Genomic DNA, 22,969 nt, shown 5'->3' on the forward strand with positions numbered 1-22,969 from the left:
ACTATAGAAGGCTTCAGGTGAAACAAAGACGTTGTTATGAGTTCTTAACTCAATGGAGGCATCTTTTTAAAAAATGAATTGATCCAGAATTTTGATGCAATCCTTCAGCATTCACTGAGGGGAAGATTCCTTGGTTTCTAAATTATATATGAGCATCAACTTTCTGCAAAGTTGACTCTTTTTTTCCAGACCCCTGAGTGAACTTAATCCATAGGATGATTGGTTTGCTAGGATTGTGGACCATCCTCTTATCCATCCAGTTGGGACCTCTGTTGCTTAACTATTTCTAATCTAACAGCATACCTATGCTTCAGATTTTCAGAATACTCTATAAAGATGGTCAGTAAAAGCAAATGATTCATTATAGGAATAGCCTGGTCTGTAATTTCAGATGTTACTGAATTGCATTATTCCAAAATGTTTTTGTTGTAGGACAGCAGAGCCACACGAAACCCAACTTGTCTTGAACAGAAGGTGCTGTTATCACGGCACAAGGGCCTATGTCCAGTGTAGTTCTTTTTGGTCCATTCAGTGATACCTTAAACACAGATAGCACTCAGATTTCCAGGAGTAGGCACATAAAATGAGCACCACAGAGATGTGAAGAGAGGCATAGAGCATCGCACTTGTCTTTCATTCTTGAAAGTCGTGGCCAGTTGTAATGTTCGTTTCGACACGAGAAGTACAGGCCATGTGCTGCTCTTATGCCTTCGGCAAGGTAGAAGGAGGTCAGCATTAACTAATCTCATGGAAAGTAGCATTAGCACATCATTTTCACTTTGAAGATTTCTAGTCATTGTTAACTGAACACATGAAATGGAGACAGGCGCATTTCAGTACTTATAGTATAATTTGTTTTAAATTGTGTCAAGTATTTTTCTGACTGCTCTCCCAACCCACTTTAGTCTAATTTTAAAAACCACCCTTTTATAACAAGGAGCAAGCCAGAGATGTGATAGCTTTAAAGCACTCTCCTTTAGCAGCCCAAAAATTATTTTGTCCTTTATAATAGACTGCTTTGTACCTCCAGAGGCAAATGGTAGCCTATGGGCCCAAACAGACAGGTCAGAATAAAGCTGCTTCGGATCACTTTGGAGGTATGCTGTTTAAATGACACATGCATCCTAAGAGGCGGAAGCTGTGCCAAAGCCATGCTCCTGTCCTAAGGACTGGAATGTGGCTTTGGTGCGGCTTCTGGACTCTTAGGATGCATGCATCATTTAAACAGCAAACCTTGAAAGTGACCCAAAGCAGCTTTATTTTGGCCTGCCTATTCGGACCCTATATCCCACCCCTTGAACTCTTCAAGCAGACCTCCAGATCTTCTGTGCCTGTCCTCTCCCTTCCATGGCCTTTCAGCCTATGGCTCCCCCCCATTTGTCAGTGCTACTGACTTTCCATTTCTTAAGTAGTACAGTGCACATCTATGTAGAAGGGATTGGCTTTCCCAGGACACTCTTGTAGCCCTAGATAGACCAGAGGCCCCTTGTTGTGGGGTGAATAGTAATTCCTGGGTGGGAATTCTCTTGCTGCCAGATACTATACAGATATTAAATGCTGAGACACAGATTGGTGCAAGCAGAAGGGCTGTGCCTTTCCCTGAGGCTGCCAGTAATGTAGAGAGTCATAGAGCCAATGCTTGGTCTGTTTGACTTGCTGAGACGACAGCTGGCAAAGAAAAATAACCCAATTTATTTATTTTCCCCTGTACAGTTGGTTATTTTAGTATTACTTTGCATTGTTTAAAAAGCCCATCTCTTTCTCATAAGGTTAATTCAGGTGGTCTTTGGAAAGACAGTCCCTGTTTTTGTCGTGTCGGTCATTTTTATATGGATCTTAATACCTAGTTGAACTTAGTATAGATCTTCTATGCTAAACAGCTTTGTACACACACAGTCCACCATGGAATGTTATTTATTTAAAACATTTTTGTACTCCCTCTTTGTCAAATTCCAGGGAAGTATGCAAGAATTTAAATAACACATTGTTTTGAAACTTAATAAAATTCCACAAAAAAAAAGCAAGTTCCCTGAGCAAAGAATTATACCACTTAAAATGCCTAAGTAAAATCATTTTAAGAGATGCTGAAAATACTGTATTATACTCTGGGTGTGTGTGTACTGTTTGACTCTAGGTTGGGAGGAGTGATTTCCGTGTTGAACTGTGTATTGTTCTGTTGTTGAATGGGAGGATATGCAAAGAGGATCTGTGTCTGTTTAACTAGAGATCCATTGTCTGCTGGGAAACCCTAATCCTGGGTGGTTTTCCTTTGCATTTGCTGGTTCTTGGTTTAAGTGTTTTTCCAGACAAGTAGCCAAACTTTGCTCACTTTCACGGTTTCTTCTTTCCTGTTGAAAAGTTGTCCAAGTGTTTGTGGATTTCAGTGGCTTCCCTGTGCATTCTGACCTGATAACTGTTGGCATGGTCCAGAATTTCAGTGTTTTCAAACAGCATTTTATGCCCAGGATGGTTTATAATGTGTTCTGCTACTGCTGGTTTTTCTGGCTGACCCAGTCTGCAGTGTCTCGAAAACCCACAGAAAACTATACTTCATGCTCCTTCCATACACAAATCCATTCCTAGTAACCCCAAAGTTTCTTCATTCTAGTAACGTAATTTATGGCGGGTGGAGGGGTCATTTTTTTCTTGCTGTTGTTAAACAGTTGGCGATCAGATGTTCCTGATGGCAGTAGTTCTTAACCTTTGGTCCTCTAGATTTTTGAGACTTCAACTCTCAGAATACCTGAACAATGAACATACTGACTGGGATTTCTGGGAACTGAAGTCCAAAACATCTGGAGGCCCAAAGGTTGAGACCCACTGCCCTATGGGCAAGCATCCTCCTATGTTTCCCTACATGAAAGTATCCACCCATGTTTTCCTATGGGCAAATATCCCCCAGTCTTTCCCTATGGGCAAGTATCCCCCAAATGCTTCTCTATGGGCAAGTATTCCCCTATGTTTCCCTATGGACAAGTCTCCTCCAGTGCTTCTCTATGGACAAGCATTGTCCTATGTTTCCCTATGGGAACGTATCCTCCCATGTTTTCCTATGGATAAGTATGTATTCCCCTGTGTTTCCCTATGGCAGTGGTTCTCAACCTTTGGTCCTCTAGATTTTTGAGACTCCCAGAACTCCTGAACAATGAGCATGCTGACTGGGACTTCTGGGAATTGAGGTCCAAAACATCTGGAGGCCCAAAGGTTGAGAACCACTGATCTAATGGATTCAATTCTCCTCCTGCTCACCTCTGATATAGAATACCTTGAATAAAATGCCTTGAAGTTTTTATAAAATTAAATTAAAAACTAAAAAACCACCCCTTTCACAAATAGCCCTGACTTAGTTCTGTTGTCTTGAGATGGCCTTCCTTGCCTTTGGAAAGCTGTTTGGTGGATCTCAAGAGGATCTCAACCGCAAGGAGAACGGTTCTCCGCATGCCTTTGTTCCAAATTGCCATACAAATGATAAACTTCAGATGGCGCTCTTGGTTGGCCTTAGAGATAGCATGGGGTTTAGGGGGCACTGGACCCTCTCATCTATGTTGAGGTCAAGCCACATAGGATTTGGTGGGTCAAAACCAACACAATTCCTGGAAGCCTCTGAGAAGCCAGCGCCTGTGTTGGGTCATGCAGTGCTTCAAGGGAGTGTGACGCATTCATGTTGGAAGGCAGCTGGCGCATTCCAGACCCATTGCATCTTTCAGACAATAGTGTGAGTGTGAGTGTGTGCGTGAGAGAGATTTGGGGGAAGCATTATAGTTTGTTCTGTTGTGGCTTTCCCCAAACGAAGAGCATCTGCAAGGCATCTACGTTTCCGTCGTGACAAAAGGACCCAATGTCCAGCCTTAGCGTAGATTTGATTGTGGCAGACTGGGAAGGAAAGGCTCCAGTGCCTAAGGCCCAGGTCATGAATTAATAATTGCCTCTGTGGCTGGTAGAGGACCATCAGAAAAAAACCGGGAACGAAGAAGTTGCCTTGCAGAGTGCTATCAATCACCCAGTGACCATAACTTCCAGTAATTAGTGTATTTTATGGGGCTCTGCTTCAGTGGCTTGGAAGCGCATATGCTCCAGTCGGAGCGAAACTTAGCCAGAGTAATATTCCAGGATGATTTATCCACTTGCTGCGCTGGGAGGTAACCCTATATTAGGAGGAGATTGTGAACTAAGCTGCAATAAAGTGGTAAGTTTAGGTAAAGTTTGCCCAGGTTGAGACCTCAATGTATCATTCCCTTTTTTTTCTTCCCAGTATTCATTGCTGGGCAACAATCAGGGCAGCTTTGTGTTTTCAACATTATTTGAACAGAGCAAGATATGAACAAGTAAATAAGTATATGTTACTATCCTACAAACTGATCTGTGAGCTAAATTTCTGATTGCAAAACTCAAATGATTTGTCCTCCTTATTGCAACCTGTGTTCTTTGCGTTATGAAGAAGACGAAGGCAAGCTCTAAAGAACTGCACTTTACTCTTGTCTCCTTAAACCAAGACTAGCTGGAAATGCTCTATCTGGAGCAGGATGGAAACTCAGGTCCCATATCCATGGGGTCTCCCCATAGAAAGCTGGGATGGGCAAGAGGGACCTGAATGATACCTCAGTAGTTCCTTATTCACTGCTACCCATATTTAAGTGATGCTTAAAGGAACACAAACAACATTGAGAAAACACTTTGGTGCTGTATAAAGTGATGTGCCCAAGATATGTGTCAGTCTGGGATATTGGTCTGCAAAGGAATCTGGTAACGCCTTGGAGACTAAGTGCGCAAAAGAAGTTATAGCACAAGCTTTCGTAGACTTGATCTGTTTCCTTTTTCCTGCATTTGAGGAAGGAGAGCAAGTCTACAAAAGCCTGTGCTACAACTTTTTCTGTGCAGTTGGTCTCCAAGGTGCTACAAGATCCCTTTGCAGTAGAATTCAGGCCATTGATTTTGACTCTTGCTAGCATTTTGGCTGTATCTCCACTTCTTCTAAAAAGGCATCCATCCATAAAATATTATAGATGAGGAATGTTAGTAAGATTTAATGGTCCTTTGTGCATATGTGTGTGTGTTTGCCAGTGCTCAGGTGAACTAAACATAGGATTTAATCTCTTCTGCCCGTTTTCGGCTTGGCCTGGGTCTCAGCCTCAACAAACCGGCCATTTCGTCTGTCGCTTTCCTGGGTCTCATGCAAGGGCTGCATATTGCACAAGTGATCAGCCAATGGCCTTTTGCATTAAAAATGGAAGCTTCCTTCCATCGCTCGCTGGCCTGGCCTTGCTTTGTTCCTAAGCCCCAGATGCTTTGGAGCGCGGCTGCAAACTATAGGCAGAAGATTAAATTAATTTGTAACTCTCCCCCAGACCCACTCCCTTCGCTGGGACCTGTGTTACTACTAAATCCTTCTCATTTAATTGAAACCCTATTTCAAGGTGGTTTGTGTCTCTGTTCTTTGTTGCCAATTTAACCTCCAAAGCACTTTTAACAGGGGTAAATTGCGGTTATATCCTCCCAGATTCTTTTTTAAACTGCGCAATAAGAGGCAGCGGAATTGATACCGGTAGGAAAAGGGGAAACCAGAGGGCTGTATTTTGCAGTATTTAATATTTATCAAGGTCTTTGACGGGAGAATTTTAGGTGAATTTAAACCTTTTTTTCTCCGGGAGTCTACAAATTGGTCTTGGAAATGAAATCTTTGCTGTGTGAGTTCCAGGTAATCCAGTTGTTATGTCTGGGTTAGAAGGAGAAAAAAGTTCCCGATGTCTGAATGCTCCAAAGTGGCGGCTGCTTCCCTCTAAATGGAGGGTTTAACGGCGGCGCACAATCTAAATGCAAAATCCAGAGATGGAAATTTAATTGTGTAAAATGTGCACAGAGTAATTAAGAACAAATTTTAGAACATTTCAGACTATAAAGCCCCTTCTTTAGCTCGATCACAAAGCAGTATTCTGAGTGCTTATTTTCAATTTGCAGTTATGCTGGGAAACATGGAACGCAACTAAATAAACCCGTCCTGTGCTCCTCAGGATAACTGTAAATTAAAAAAACAAACTTGCAAGTTGCGCAGAGTAATCTTAAGGAAAGGGGGACAAGGGACTTTATAGCCTCGTTGTCCTTAAAAAAGAATATTTGGCGTGTCCTTGCTTCAGTTGCTGATGTCAAGACATGGACCAAAAATGGGTCTTGAACTGGCAAAAGATGCCAGTTTGGGATTGATCATGAGCCCCGTCATTATCCAACTTTCTCCAAAAGTAGGCTGCGCTAGTTCTAACACTTGCTTTAAACCCAACATCATATTATAGGAAAATAAATTATTGCTAGGACTTACATTTACATATAACTAAATGTTGAGGGTTTCATTTCAGGCTTCAGCTTCCACATTACTTCAGCAAGCGTTTCTCAACATGTTCTCAAGTGGATCAAGCTTTTGTTGCTGGTTTTTAAACTGTTGTTATTGTTGCTTATGTGTTTTTAACTCTGTATTTTGTCTGCACTCGTTGCACTATTGTAAGCCGCCCTGATCTTTTGGAAGGGCGGGATATAAATAAAGATTTTATTTATTATTTAAGTATGTGGACACAGACATACACATCCTAAAGGAATAAAAAAAACCCAAACTCACCATATTTGTGTTCAGAATAAGGCTTGCTAGATATATCTCTAGAAATAACTCAGGAAAATCCTATCACTTTTTGAGCAGATACTCTGCCCCAGAGTAAGGACTGGGATGTGGAAATTCGTGGGAGTTTTGCTGGGTTTGGTTGATGAGCTCAAATGCTTTGATTGCAGAGTTTGCTTATCTTCTGTAAGCAGGTATACAATGTTTGTAGGTATAGCTGATGCTTCTCAAACACTTAAGAATGATGTATATGGTTGAGTTGTGTTACTAAATGCTTATGTTGTCTTACTAAATCTGTATATCAAATTTATATTGCACCGTTCTCCCAAGACATAGGTTGGCATGGCATGCTCTATTGGAAGCCACACTGTACCTTCTGGTTTTCTGGTTTTCCAAGTTCTCCGGCTTGGCCCCAGTTGGGCAAGCTCAGGATTTTTGTTTTTCCTACAGTCAGCCCAACACTTTTGCAGCTTTGATTATTCACAGATTTGATAGTTTTCACTAGAAACCTCTAGGTCCTCCAGTGTGACTCTGTGGTCAACATCTTCCAGAAGTCAAACTGGACGGCCTAGAGATTCCTAGAAAGAACACTTCTATAGGCATTTGTAGGTCCTCCAGCACAATTTTGTGGTCAGCCTCCAGCAGATGTTAACCATAGAGATTCTTAGAAAGGTGTTCTTTCGGGTAAAGATAAATAAATAGTGGTTTATTATTTGCAGTTTTCCCACATTCATGGGGGTCCTATGCCCCTAACCCAGTGGTGCTCAACCTTCCTAATGCTGTGACCCACAGGTTGAGAACCGCTGCATTATAGTATTACAGATTATGGTGCCAACCTTGGGTCTTAGGCGTCTCCTGTGAAAGGGTTGTTCGACCCCCAAAGGAGTCACGACCCACAGGTTGAGAACCACTGCCCAAACCCCAGAGAATGTGGAAGGCCCACCGTACTGCGGTCCCTGTTTGTCCTCAATGGGGGAAGGGCTTCTCATTTTGTCAAATGGGGAACCAGGTTCTGATCCAGCGCTGCTTTTTCTTGAGAACATGGAGAGTCCAGAGCCCTTCTTGCAACCAGTTGTATGTGTAGCAGCTGCAAGCTGGGTGTGTATCAACACTTGTTGGCTCATAACCTGTGGCAGGGACTGCTCTGTTTAGTGACATTCTGGAATATAGCAGGAGGTCTGGTGAATTTAAATAATCAGGGGAGGTTGGATAATGGAGATTCAAATAAGGAGGCTTCCACTGCGTTGAGACGTCAATCTATTCACTTGTCAAGCCCTTAGGATCCGAAAGCTAAGAGGGGTAATGAAAATACGGCCCGAACCTACAACACAACAGGACGACTTTTCTGATTGACTGCCTTAACTTGTCTGCTTTTATCTTTTCAATTTTCCTTGGGGATTATATAGCATTTTATGTCGAAATGGCTTCTCTTGTGTGGGTACAATGCGTTGCTCTCGACAAAGCCGTAATCTGTTTGTTTGGGGGTTGTTGTTTTTTGCGAGGATGTATTTTATTTTTCCTTTGGCTTCTGCGCTTTGGCGGTTAGCTTGTTTATACATCTAAATCTACATGCAAAGGTCATTGGTTGGCTGAACTTAAAACCATTTTGCTCAGTAAATTTAATTAAGAAAATACAGTGCAACTCATAAGCAAATGAGTTTTTCCCCTAGTTTTAAAGCCAGCCATCCTCTTGAGCGTTGATTGCCTCGCTCGACCCCCGGTGATACCGAAACAGGCAAAATTAAAAAGGACATTAAAGCTTCATTAAATCTGAAACACATTGAGTACAGTGACATATCTGCAGGCGATTTTCGGGGGGAAGATTACAGACTCTTTTGTGAGTTTTCTTAATTTATAATACCTTGACAATCCTGGAAAGGAGGGAGGGCTCAGCATCACCCAACAGAACAAAGTGGGGGTTTGGACCCACTTTCTTGGGGTTCCTCTTTGTCTGCAAAGCAAATCCCAACAGATTTTTCAGATTTTGAGAAATGGTTATGTTTGTGCATATTCTGTATGGAAGAAAATAACAACCTCTCTATCAGTGACGCCAATTCAGCTTTCAGAACTGGTCATGTTGGCACAAATATGCTTAATTTCCATAAACTTGTTTAATTTGCATAATGTTTAGTAATTCCATTGATTTCCCCCCCCCCCCTCTTTTTGTTTGGCCGTTATTTGTGTCCAGGAATTGCCCATCATCTGCCTGCATTCGGTTTATACTTTCAGCAATATCCAAATATTGTTTTTTTAATAAGGATTTAGTTTATTGAATCCCATTTGAGAGAAAAGCTGGGTATAAATAAAACCAATAATGTGAAGTCGAAGGTTTTCATGACCGGCCATCCATGTTTTTTGTGGGTTTTTCGGGCTAGTGGCCATGTCATGGCCCACATAGCCCGAAAAACCCACAAAAAAACCAATAATAATAATAATAATAATAATAATAATAATAATGCATTATTATTAGTATTGTATTAGTATTAGTATTTCTTTCTCACCATGTTCCCCCGAAGACCAGGTCAGATTGCAGCCTGTTCCGTTTCCTTATTTTAAATAACCTTGCAAGGTTAGGGATAGAAACCACCCTCTTTCCCAGTGAACTACCTTTGAATTTGAAATGTTTGTGTAGAGCTTGGAGAGACAAGTTTTGGATGCTAAAGTTCGTCAAAGGGTACTTTTAGTACTCCTAATACCCTGGAGCTCCTATCTGTTGATTTTCTTGACTTCATTATCCTTTCGTGGTACCTCGGAACGAAATATACCCAGGTTACGAAATTCCGGGATACGAGAAAAATCCCCATTGAAAAATTGTTCCGGGTTACGAATGTTTTCGGGTTACGAAAAATTTTTTTGGTGCTTTTCGGCGCTTTTTCGACGAAACGCGGCTTTTCCCCATTAGCGCCTATGGCAATTCGTTACGAAGGCTTCTTCGGGTACGAAAGCGGCCGCGGAACGAATTAATTCATAAACCCGAGGAAGCAGCTTTCCATTTAAGTAACTTTTAGTACTCAGTGCCAACGGAGTCTGTGCACCTTTGCGACTAAATGGAAGAAGAAATTGGTAGCTGAGCTTTGGTGGACTTGAGCCTTACTCCCTTGGACCCTCCATTTCCTGCATCTAAGGAAGCAATAATAATAATAATAATAATAATCAAAAACAAAAAATTTGTATCCCACCTCCCCAAGCAAATTGAGGCGGCTAACAATAATAAAACACCCTCCCTTAAACACAATAAAACAATTATCATCATTACCTCCCAACCCTCCCAAACCCACCCATCCACAATAAATACATTAAATATTAAACCATGTTAAAGCAAGGCAGAGAAGTAGTGGACGCTTGATGGAAATAGTATAAAAATTAACTAGGATGTTATCTGGGAAGTAGGTTCTAGTCTAGGAGAGTTCAACTACAACAATTTTCTTTCATTGAGTCTCAAAGGTGCTGCAAGATCCATTTACATAGTGCTTTTCCAGATTTACAGGGCCATGTCTTTCAATTCCAGTGCTCAGCGTCAGGAAATAGAAGGGATCTTTCTTATGTGAAGTCAAAGGCTTTCATGGCTGGCATCCATGTTTTTTTGTGGGTTTTTTGGACTGTGGCCAGTTCTAGAAAATCTTTCTTATCCTTTTCTTTGAATGTGTATGGATTACAGCGTGCTTCAGATCCCTTCTAGCGATGATGGATGGACAACAAAGCAGGCGGTTTTTTGCGTTAGTTAACGTTGGGTACCATGCTATAGCCTTAGACCGTGGTCAAACTGTGCTCTTTAAGAGATTTTGGACTTCAGCTCCCAGAAGCCTCAGCCATTGTTGACCATTGTCTGGGATTCTGGGAGCTGAAGTCCAAAAATCCCTTGAAGTGCTCAGTTTGCAGGGGGACCATTAGTCTTACACATTCATTTAGAAATGAACAAATAAATAAAGTACCCAGTTATGGCTTCCACACACAACAATGCACACTCTGGCTTCCTGACACATGGATTGCACAATCTGTGACAACCTACATTGCATGGGTTTTTGGTCTTCATCCAAGTACATATTTAAACAAATAGTGGTTTGACAATTCCCATACTAATATCTCAGTAAAATATCTCCCAATTTATATTTCCTGACAGTGTATTTGTGGGATGGCAGGAGCAGGCAAGATGGATGGATTGGCAAAAGTGTCACAGTCCTTTTACTTGTGGGTTCCTTTCTGTTCTAAATATTGCTGTTCCTCCTGTTTAGAAGTTATTTTTGCCTTGCTTCAGTTTCTCCTCCTTTCTGTACATTTTTGTCCTCAATATCATAGTGGGTTTTTTGCTAGCTATCCCCCCCAAAGGAAAACCTCTTTCTCCGTTCTCAACCTGCCCCCTTTCCTTTGCCCAACCCAAAATGCAAATCTCTCTAACTAGACAAATATTATTTCCTTTCGCAGCTTGCTCTCGGGAGGTTCCCGTATCCTCAGGTAAGATTCTTCATTATCAGCGCATGCCACTGTGGCGTTCATTGCTATCTATGACGTTGCAAAGAGCAACTGTGAGCCTTGTAACCGGGTTCAGAGGAAACTGCTCTGTTAAATGGAAATGTATTATCTCCAGAGTTGTCCAAAACTGCCGTGGATGCGGCCCTGTTTTTAAATGCAAGATTTATCTGAGGGCATTGGATGTATGAAGTCCTGGATCAATGACTTAGATAGCAGGGTGGAGGGAATCCTTATGAAATTTGCAGAAATTGGAAGACAGGAACGAAATTCACGAGGACCTAGAAAATAGGGCAGAAATTAATAAAATGAAAAGCAGTAGAGACAAATGCAAAAATCTACATTTAGGTCACAAAAACCAAATGCACAGTACGTATAGCATGGGGAATACGTGATTCTGCAGTACTAAATGCAAAAAGGTCCTTGGGATTATTGTTGATTATAAATTGAACATGAGCCATCAGTGTGATACTGGGGCAAAGAAGGTGAGTTCTGTTTCAGTCTGCATTAATAGAAGCATAGTTTCCAGGTCAAGGGAAGTAATAGTCCCACTATATTCTGTGCTAACCAGGCCTCATCTGGAGTACTGTGTTCAGTTCTGGGAGCCTCATTTTAAGAAGGATGTAGGCAGAATGGACCAGGTTCAAAGGAGAGCAATGAAGATGATAAAGAGGTTTGGAGAAGAAAACATATGAGAGAAGTTAGAAGGAGATGGACATGTTCATCTTGGAGAAGAGGAGCCAGAAGGGTGACAGGATTGCTCTCTTAAAATACCTCCAGGACTGTGACATAAAGGAAGGGGGCTTGTTCCCTGTTGCCCTAATGGTCTCATGGTTTAAGTTAAAGAGAGTAGATTTTGATGGAGCATTAGAAGGAACTAGTGGTTCTGCAATTGCCTAAAGAGTTGGGGACCAGACAGGCCAAGATAAAGCTGCTTCGGATCACTTTGGAGATATGCTGTTGAAATGATGCATGCATCCTAAGAGGCCAGAAGCCGCGCCAAAGCCATGCTCCAGTCCTAGAGACTGGAGCGCAGCTTTTGGACTCTTAAGATGCGTGTGTCATTTAAAAAGCATACCTCCAAAGTCAATTTATTTGCTTCTCCAAATCAAGATCTCTCTGCCTTATCCACTAAATTATTAAGCTTACACCCCAAAACACATGAACTCAGTGGGAAGACGTTCCTAGACTTTCCCGGAAGCCACTACGGCGATTGTGTTGTAGATGCATAGAACTCCTTTCGCTGCAATATATATATACCTTTCTTGAGTAAACTCAAAAAATAAATAAAGCGGTGTGGGGGAATAAAGCACTCTCCAGAAGCGAGTGCAACCATTCAGCTGTCTCCTTGTGGCTCTATTTCTTTGCACATATTTCTTCTGACAAAAATGGATGGCTGGAGTTCAAGGGCAAGGTGAAGGGGCTGCTGTTATTCTTCCCAGGGAGACAAAAACAAACAAGTCTTGCTCCTTCTTCTAAGAAGAGTTATGTGAGATGAGGGTGCAAAGTGAGTTATGTGGGGTGCGTTTTCTCTCTTCCTTTATTTTCTTTGGGTCTCTTGCTGTATGAACATGGGATTCAGCCACACCGGGAGCGCAGCCGGTGTGCTGAAATGAATGGAGCTGTGAACAACAAGCGCCACCGCGGAGCCCTTGCACAACGCCTAGCAATTTCGGTGGGGCCAGGCGTGAGCCAGAGAGCCATTCCCCAGTGGATTGTACCCACTTTTCCTCATGTCTTGGTTGTTACGGGGCCAAAGTGCCTGGAGGCATGTCTGATTTAAAGCTAGTGTTGGTCTGTGCTCTTTAAGCATCTATTAAGTTGCTATTATCATGCAAATAACACAGATTTAATTTATGCATGGTTAGATTATGCAGACACCTCATCCACCGTGGTTATTGAATAATAGCAAGGGATTTGGTTTCCTCCATAGGTACGAGCGCTGCTTTTGGAAAGCAGTTTCTTCCAACACTTTCATGGATTTGCCGAATCACTGGTTGGTGCTTGGATTGGATGGACTTTTTCTTGTAATCCGCCTCGGTTGTCTTCTAGCAGAGAGGCGGAGTAAAAATAAAGTTTTCTTTACTTATTTATTTTATAATGTGAAATGTTTGGTGGCGTTGGCAAACAGGAATGGCATACATACACTAAACAGGTGGCGGTTTAACATTGAACAGTTGCAAAGAAACACTGTGCCAAGGGATCGTGCAGCACCTTTGAGATTAAATGAAAGACTAAAGTTGGTAGCATGAGCTTTCATAGATGGAATCATAGAATCGTAGAGTTGGAAGAGACCGCAAGGGCCATCCAGTCCAACCCCATTCTGCCATGCAGGAAATCCCAATCAAAGCATACCCAACAGATGGCCATCCAGCCTCTGCTTAAAGACCTCCAAAGACAGAGACTCCACCACACTTTGTCCCACTGTCGAACAGCCCTACTCTCAGGAAGTTCCTCCTAATGTTGAATCTCTTTTCCTGCAGCTTGCATCCATTGTTCCATGTTCTAGTCTTTGGAGCAGCAGAAAAAAAGCTTGCTCCCTCCTCAGTATGACATCCCTTCAAATACTTAAACAGGGCTATCATATCACCTCTTAACCTTCTTTTTTCCAGGCTAAACATCCTCAACTCCCTAAGTCTTTCCTCGTAGGGCTTCATGGTTCCCAGACCCTTCACCATTCTAGTTGCCCTCCTTTGGACACATGGCTCCAGTTTCTCCACATCCTTTTTAAATTGTGGTGCCCAGAGCTGGATACAATATTCCAGGTGGGGCCTGACCAAAGCAGAATACAGTGGCACTATTACTTCCCTTGATCTAGACCCTATATTTTTATTGATGCAGCCTAAAATTGTATTGGCCTTTTTAGCTGCCACATCACACTGTTGACTCACGTTCAACTTGTGGTCGACTTGGACTCCTAGATCCCTTTCACACGGATAAGCCTCTCGTTCAGCCAGGTGTCCCCCATTGTATATCTGTGCATTTCATTTTTGTGCCCTAAGTGCAGTACCTTACATTTCTCCATGTTGAATTTCATTTTGTTAGTTTTGGCCCAGCTTTCTAGTCTATTCAGGTCATTTTGACTTGAACCCACTTCCTCAGATGCATGGAGTGGAGCGGAAAACCCATGTTCTCATACCTGTGTGTCTGCACTGGGTATGATCCTGAAGACCAGCGATTCTCAACCTGTGGGTCATGACCCCTTTGGGGTTGAATGACCCTTTCATGGGGTTCACTTAAGACCATTGGAAAACACATGTTTCCGATGGGCTTAGGAACCGAGACAACGGAGTTTAATGGTTGGGGGTCACCAATACATGGGAAACTGTATTAAATGGTCACGGCATTAGGAAGGTTGAGAACCATTGCTGTAGACGCAAACCCAGTCCATGGCACAGGAGTTACTGGGAACAGATTAAGAAGGCAGGATAAGAGCAGGCCACTGTGCCCATCTCATGGTCTAGATAGCTATCCAGTTTGGGCTTACTTACGCTGATGTGATTGGGTCTGTCTACAAAGTCAATGGACACACAGTTTAATAGCAGCAAGTGCAGACTCAACAGCAGGTAGAGTGGATCAAAGATGAAGACATATTCAAACCAGGCGCTTCCCAGGAGGGAATTCAGGACTGTTGTTGTTTTGTGCCTTCAACTTGTTTCTGACTTGTGGCAACCATAAGGCAAATGTGTCACAGGTTTTATAACACATGAAGGACTGCACTTCTGTCATTGAAACAGCTATACCTTTTTGCACTTATAATCATACATGGCTAGGTCTCCCTATTGCTTTCTGATCCAGAGCTTTGCCTCTGGTATTAGTATGAGCTAGTGGGACCCTCTGCCTCATTTGTAAGGATTGGTTGGGGTGTTACTCATGGCAGTTACTCATGACAGTTACTCATGATCCAGTTATAACTTACTAGCTTTTCAAAGATGTAGTAGTGAAACAAGTGACTTTTAGTAGCATTTCCTGCAGCCCAAGCAATAACTCCTGGTTGAGCCGAATGGCTGTCTCAGGCGACTGGACCAAAATAATCTTATTCCAAAGCTGGGCAGCTTTCCTTCAGCCAAGAAAATGTGTCCTTTCCTTGCCTCTCTTCTTGAACCATTGATCCTTTGGCATCTCGAGTCAGACACAAAATGGACAGAAAATTTCTTTGTTAGATGAGTCCCTCGATCCTTCGCATTCAATTTCAGAAACGTTGGCAAGTGATTGCTATCCTAAACCTGTCTCAGCCGAGATGCAGTGGCCACAAAATGGAAGATTCTTTGCCCAACATATTTTCAAGACTCTTTTCTTCTGCTACCAACCATTCGGAGCATTGCATGTACTGAGGAACGTTGGTTTTAGTATGAACTCATCTGAAGATTAAAGCAGGCTGGACATCCTAAACTGGAAATGTTAGGTCTTTCCCCTCATCTAGAGGTGTGACACCATCTACTTGTAGGTCCGCTCCCATTGATTTCAGAAGGGACTGAGCAAGAATAGTATCCTAGTGAAGGTTTTCCTACATAATATTCTTTAATCTTATCTACAGTTTACGCCTCTTTCTTGATGCCTGTAACAGTCACCTTTTCCAATTAAAGAAATGCTTTCAGTATTTTGCTTTTTATGAATTGTGATTTTTTTTAATTGCATTTGTTTTCATTTGCGGTTCACTTGCAAATGTGACAATTTGCAGAGAAAACGTTTAAATATTGTGATAATTAGACCAGACGCGGCTGTTGCTAGGTGTTTGCGCAGTCAAATTCCGCAGCTTGATCAATCCAGCAAATTCCTGGTTTGCTGGATGTTTTCATTAACTTATAATTGTGCCAATCTTCGGTCGTTTGCTCTTTGCAAACAGTCTCTAGGGAGATGCCAGGTACAGTCCTTTAGACTTCTGAATTCTTTAGTGGCGCAGAAGTGTATTTTCTCTCCACAAGTAGAATTTAAAGGGATGTTCCCATATCCTGATACGTGTGCAAAAAGTTATCAAAACTGGAGTGGAACATGTAATTTAGGGGCATGTTCCATGGCAATAAGTGGAAATGCAAATGAAAGAATTTGAAAACAAAACATACTCTACCAGCAAATCAAGGAATATCTATGTATTATTGAAGATGTACATCATCTTCATGTAGATTTTGCAACATTTTTTGGTTATATGTAGAAAAAATCATCCATACCTATAATGTTCGAAAGACTTTGGATTGCAAACAATGACTCTTCGGAGGTACCAGAAGGAATTGATAACTATATAATTTGTTCTTCCTTACATTTGGATGGTCTTGATTAAATCAAAGCAGTAACAGAAGGCAATGGCATGTTTTACTGTTGTGAAATTGCAGAGAAAGGCCAAGGATTGCCTTTATCAGCATTGTCTCTACTTCTGCCCAAACTCCTCCATGTTTTGGACTGAATGAAGTTTATTAAAGCAACTCTGCCTCTTGACTAAGAGAGGAGTCTGTGAAATGTATTTAAACTAGTCTTCTTGATTCTGACATAAGCCCCTGTTCCCCTGGTTTATTTTAATTTTTTTGGATACACTTACGAATCTTTGTTAATAAATTACATCAAAATGAATTGAAGTTTGGAAGAGAAGGGTGCTAAAAAAAACCCCAAAGAAACCCTCCACTCCTTTACAAAAATAAAAAAATCTGAGCAAATAGTGCCCCTGGTATTGTAAAGCTTTGAATGTTTTCACACCCCATTAATTTATTACTTCTCCTTCTTCATCTTTAAATTTCATTTTTCCCCTTCTTCCCCCAAAAAGAAAAAAGGGAAAAAACCATATCCAGCTCCCTGCTGCTTGCGAGATTTCCATCTTGTTGTTAATTTTCTCTGCTCCATATGGAACACCAGACATTTCACCTGGAGGCTGTACTAGATTTTTCTGTAGCGATCGCACTTCCGGAGGGGCAAAACTGTCATTTCAGGTTCCTGGTGCATCTGTCTGTGCCAGGCTTCTCCCTCCTTCCCTTACCCACCCACCATTTCTTCCATTGGCACAGGCGAGTGTGAATAACAAATGGGGCGCACCTGAGGTTTGGATGATTAGTGCGCTTGCACATGTGCGTATGTGCATGTGGCACATCTCTGAAACTTGCAAGCCGGTTTCTCCAGGACTGGGAAAGACCTTTGCGTGGTCAGATTCGCACTCTTTCCCTCCTGTTTTAGGAGGGCAACCGTCAACCTCCGATTCGAAAGGGAGGAGGAGACGGGGGAAAGAGCGAGGAGTAAATATTTCATCCTGCCTTGTCATTGATTAGAAAAGAGCCTTTAATTTCATCTCACCCCATGTTGCGATTAATTTGCATTCTTTGTCAGAAGTTAATGGAGTTTTTTATGGTTCAGTCTGAAATCCTTGAAGACATCAGTGAGTTGATCTGATGTTTATACAACCGCCAGCGGAAATTTTTTCCCTTCTTGTTCTTCTTCTTCTGCCCCCCTGCTTTTGATTGATGGCCAGCTTGGTGTGTTTATTCCAAATCGGCTCAGAAAAGCTGCTTTTTTAAAAGAGTTATTTGAATAAAAAAATGCAAGCGAGATATTGTTATAAAACGAGCAAGATTATCTGTTAAAAATCTGTTTCAAATAAGGAGCGTGATACGTAGGGGAGGGAAGGAGAAAGGAGACCCAAGCGGAAAAAGAGACCCTTTTCGGACACATTCCTCCCAAACAAGTGATGAAATGATGGAACGAGAAAAGTGCAGCGACGGAGGCAGTGATGCATGCGCTTTTCCTTTTCAAAAAGGGGGACAACTTTTGCAGCCAAGACACCCTCTCCTTTAAAATTAAAAAATCCCAGCCAGCAAAAGTCACCGACTCTCCAGACTTGGCTGCTTCCCATCTCTTCTGCCAGCCCTCCTCTGCTCTGCCTTTTTGCCAAGGGTTTGATGGAGTGTTGCTGTCTCCTTCCTAACTCAAAGGGACAGGACTGTTAGGCCGGTTAGCTCCACAAAATGATGACATATTGCTTCTCTCCGGGTAGAGGCACCCGGCGCGATGGAGACGAAACCTGAATAATAGGGAATGTTAAAGAGCAAGAGAGGCGGCCTCTTTGAGGCTGGTTTTATAAGGGAAGGCAGCAGTCCAAAACGTTATTAATGGGGAGTGTGCACACAAACACACGTCTGTGTGTGTAATTCTTGTCTTAGGTCCAGGTCTTCAGAGTTACCTTGAACTGGCGCCCCTTGTGGGCTCTGATGCGATATTCAGAGTTGACACATCCATGCGCATGTAGGCAGCCCTTGCCAAGGAGAGAAAACTTTCGTCCAGATTGTCGCTCTGTCCGCACAGACAAGCACTACGTCAGGGCAGTGGTTTTGTACTTCTTAAACACTGTAAGAAATAAATGCATCTGTGACAGTAGACTAAAGTCTATGAAAGCTATAGACTGAAGTCTATGAAAGCTCCTGCTGCCAACTTCTTCCTTTCAGTGAGCCTTAAAGGTGCTACAAGATCTCTCTACATCCTGATTCTACAGACATTTAACATGGCTATATCTTTGAATTTAACAAATCTGGAGACTCCAGATGCGTTGATTGTGCGAATGATTGTGCCCCATGTTATCAAATGGTGGGAACATGAACGTGTGCATGCTTTGGCGTGTCTGCATCCACCTGACCACCATTTAATAATAATAATGGGCATGATGGTCTGTTGGTGATGGGATTTGCAGATCCAAAGCCTGCACATCCAAATGGACAATTGTATAGTCAACATGCAGGAACAATGCTTTCTCTTTCATGTAGATTCTTAACAAAAATTCCAACTTCTCTATTGGTTTTGCTATACTGTAATTGTCCAAAGTTTTCTTGTTCTACGGGGCTTCTGGTTCACTTTTTTTCCCCAGTATAGTTTGAGAGGAACATTTTGTTGTCGCCTCTTCCAAGATGATAAAGTTATGACAGGTTGAGGAGGAATAAATGTAAAGAACAGGATTTCTTCCTCCGTTCTCAGAGAGTCTGATGTCTCGGCGCACGCTCTCGAGATGCTCCATTGTTGGAAGGAGTCTCATGGATCTGGCTGGGATGCACACAGGCCCTGAACCCAAAGGGAGCATCAGGTGTGCTCAATGGCACCCAACGCTTCCATAAAAACCCCTTGCTTGGGACAAAAGTCTGCCCACCAGAAACAAAGAAACGGAGCCGCCAGAAGGCTTTGCTATGAGTAAAATGAATGGAAACTAACTTGTAAACAAGTGCTGAGGTGACCCATGCTGCACTATGCTTTAGCCTTTCTCTTCGCATTGCAATAGAGAATATTTTGCAAATAGCTGTTGACTACTAATTCAAAAGCATTCATGCCCCCCAACCTTTCCATGGGAGAAAAAAATAGTTTGTTTCAGCAGATTCCTCCCTCATTACGATTCCTGCTAGTTCTATTGAATTGTGGGTCAAAGAGCTCTTCATCCAAGGACTTCCATTTAAAAGCAATTCATTTATTTGCCGCGTCTTAAAGGGCTGAATAATTGGCTAGTTTTAATTGAAGCCGCTGCTTTCTGCTACTTGATACCAGCAAGGTCCAAGGTTCCTTTTTCTTATATGTAATCCATAATATTGACCAAGTTTGGCCTGTTTTCATTTCAGCGCAAGAGCTACTTGTCAGAGAAGAAGGGGAGGCGGGCGGCAGCGACGTCATTTTGTTTAACTGCGTTTGCATAGAAAAGGTGTTTTGTTGGTATTTTCTTTCTCACTTGACAGGACTGTCATTTAAACATTCATTTATTTTATCAGAACAAACTGGAGAATGGCAGCAGTCAGTTTCAAAATAAGAGTAATACTTTTGTTGCTATTAACACGATGCTCCAATATGGGGACCTCCAAAAGACATTAGACAGCATTCACACATTCATGCCAAAGTGGTGCCAACTTAAAATCAGAAGGATCTTGGAGAGTTACAGGAGACTCCAGTTCATTGGCAGAGAACTGAATCGAGAGCAAGGTTTCTTATCATAATGCTTGGTAAACTAGGCAGCAGATGTGTGTTTGTGTGTATCAGAGTGTGAAATTATACATTTAAGAGCAACTATTTACTTTACTTATTACTCTGATCACCCAGCAGACCATTATTTGTTACTGTCACCGTTGCCCAAAATGATAACTTGGTGAGTTACTTGTTCTTAACAAGTCATTATTATTAGCATTGCCTGCCATGGGAAAATACAAGGAAATGCCCTGTTTCCCCCAAGTGGCCAATTCAGATATTGCACTTCGGATATTCTGAGAAAAGCGCCAAAGACATTACAAAGAAATGACAGGGCAGCCTTTCCCCTTCTCCTTTGCTTAGACTGAATCAGCAAATACCCTTCCAATAATAAGGAGTAAGTTACTCATCCTTAACAAGTCATTGTTACTGATAACTGCAGTAACAAGGAGACAACCGGCCCTGTTGCACTGAAAAGTAGTTACAGCTATACTCATTACAGGCAAAAACATAACTGTTCCAGCTAATTTCTGCAAAAAGTAACTTGTGGGGAAAATGATGAATAGTTGTGTGAGTGGCCTGTTTTAATACAGTAATGGTGGCCATCATAGTATTCTACATTTACACTAGGCCCTTGGTTTCCGCTGGGGTTTGGTTCCCATGTGTAACAAAATCCATGGATGCTCAAGTCCCATTAAATACAATGGCGGATTAAAATGGTGTCCCTTATATAAAATGGCAAAATCAAGGTTTGCTCTTTGAAAATTATATATTTAAAATAAATATTTTCAAGGCATAGTTGGTTGAATCCATGGATGAAGAATCTGAGGATATGGAAGGCCGACTGTACTTTCCTTTTGTAATTCCTCTCTGCAGTCCTTCACTGCCATAACCCATGTTTATAACCAAAATTCTGCTAATCATTTCATGCATCTGATAAAGTGGACTGTGAGCCGTGAAAACTTATGGCACAATAAATTTGCTAGTCTTTAAGGTGCCACAGAACGTTTTGGTTTTGCTGAAGTATGGGGCACAAAGACAGGACTGTCTTAGCCGCCAAGACCATCCTCCAAGAGAACTGAGATGATGGAGACTTCCAGCTGTGTAGCATTTTTTTAATGGAAGGTCCCTTCTTTTTAAGAAGAAGAAGAGGCACCTTTGACCGTGCCATAAAATAAAAGGGCTGTGCTTTTTCGTGAACTGTGTGCAAAGGCAGTCCTTCGGCTGCAGAACTGTTTTATCGTCACCGAAGCAGCCCAGCGTTGGGGGGCTTCAAAAAGGTGAACAGCATCCTTCTGCGGTGAAAAATATGCCTAATATAAGTACGGCTCGAACTGCTTTGCTGCTGTGGGCTTGGGATAAATATGGCGGTGACACTTAGGAATGATCTTGCTGGAGCAGGAGATAGCAATAAATACAGGCAGCTTTCTAGCCTGGCTCTTTTTTTGCACTGTGACTTTGATAGAGAAAGTGAAGGCAAGTTTAAAAAACTTAGCATCACTAAGACCCCAGCAAAACAGCAACCTGGCATGTTAAGGCGTTATTGAAGGTTTTTAATGCATTAATTTAGTTCTAGGTGCATCAATGCAAAATTTATGAAGAGGGGACATGGGTAATACGTTACAGTAGAGATCAGCAATAGTGCCTTTATGTATTGGTTTGTGTGTGTGTGCCTTAGGTTTGCAGGGTTGTAAAGCTGCTGCTGCAACAAGACTACAAAAGGAAGCTGCACTAAAAGAGGCCTGAAGGAGAATTTATGGGTCCAAGTGCCCCGGCCAACAGGTCTCGATAAATGTCTTCTTCAGGAGCAACTATTACAAGGCTGCGTGTTCCTCCCAAGCACCTTTCCAAATGGGAAAACTGTGATTGTCCACCCTGAAGAAAACATTTGTCTCTTTCAGCACCAGCCTGAGAGTCACTTGTCTCTTTGGTATTAATGTAAGGCTCCCACATCATTAAAAAGCCAGGAACGTTATTCGTCTGTCCCCGGAGTTTACCGATAGCACTTAAGAACATTGTACAAGAATGGTCCTCCACCTCCGTTGCCACTTCTATGTAATTCCAGACTAGATTTCGTTCTTCTGCCATGCGCAGCAGCTGAGATTTGTGGAAACAGGGTCAGTGTGCCCACTTCATCAAAGTGGCTGCCCAGTTTCTCATGATGTTCCATGATACTGTGGGCTCTACCATTGCAAAGACTTTCTGTACAATGGGCAAGCTCCTCTGGATCCAGCAATTGCAGCAATGCATTGCCAAGTGGAGTGAGTTGTAGTTGTTTTGCCTGCAGAGTCAGACTCCAGAAAGGATCTGGGGTCATCAAAAGCTTTTTTTTTTTAGGACTGTATTTCTTTGTGTGATGGCAGCAAAATATTGTGGGAATGCATGCAAACAGCAGGAAGGGTGGAAGCCAATAGGGTACAGGGCAATTGTCCTTTCTGCCACCTGGAGTGTGGAAGTAACAAATTACACTGTGCCTGCATCATATACGCAATATACGCAGCTTTCAGCATATGCTGAAGGCTACACTGGAAGACGTGGCACCGCACGCTGGAAAGAGTACAGATAATCAAATCTGCAAAAGTCCAAGCCGCAGATGTGGAGGGTCAGTTGTACTTCACGAGCAGCAATGCTTATTGTGTATCATTTCTTCTATGAGCTTGGCATCCCATGTGCTCCCATGTCTCTTTTCTTTCTGTGGCTAGGACTCCCTGACTCTTCTTGGCCTTGCGCTTTGCCCACTCATCAGAGAGACTCAGGTCCACCCCAAGATGAGATTTATCCGATGCAGTTTCCCATCTGCCATTCTGTCTCCCCCACATCATGTCCTCCTCATGGAGTCTCCTCCTTTGGAGGTCATTAAACAGAGGCTGGATGGCCATCTGTCAGTGGGATGCTTTGTCTGTGAGTTCCTGCATGGCAGAATGGGGTTGGATTGGATCAGGGCCCTTGGGGTCTCTTCCAATTCTATGATTCTATTAAGGAGCTACCACT

At 42.3% G+C, this 22,969-nt stretch overlaps 1 protein-coding gene across 1 annotated transcript in view; it reads left to right on the plus strand.

Moving 5' to 3' along the window:
• MAP2K5 (mitogen-activated protein kinase kinase 5) overlaps positions 1-22,969 on the plus strand; it is a 122,726-nt gene that overhangs the window by 64,009 nt on the left and 35,748 nt on the right. Inside the window, exon 17 of the mRNA XM_042474986.1 lies at positions 11,024-11,053. Within this exon, the coding sequence (XP_042330920.1) occupies positions 11,024-11,053 (30 nt within the window). The remainder of the gene's footprint in view (positions 1-11,023; positions 11,054-22,969) is intronic.

This window comes from Sceloporus undulatus, chromosome 6, assembly GCF_019175285.1.
Source record: "Sceloporus undulatus isolate JIND9_A2432 ecotype Alabama chromosome 6, SceUnd_v1.1, whole genome shotgun sequence".
Lineage (NCBI taxonomy): Eukaryota > Metazoa > Chordata > Lepidosauria > Squamata > Phrynosomatidae > Sceloporus > Sceloporus undulatus.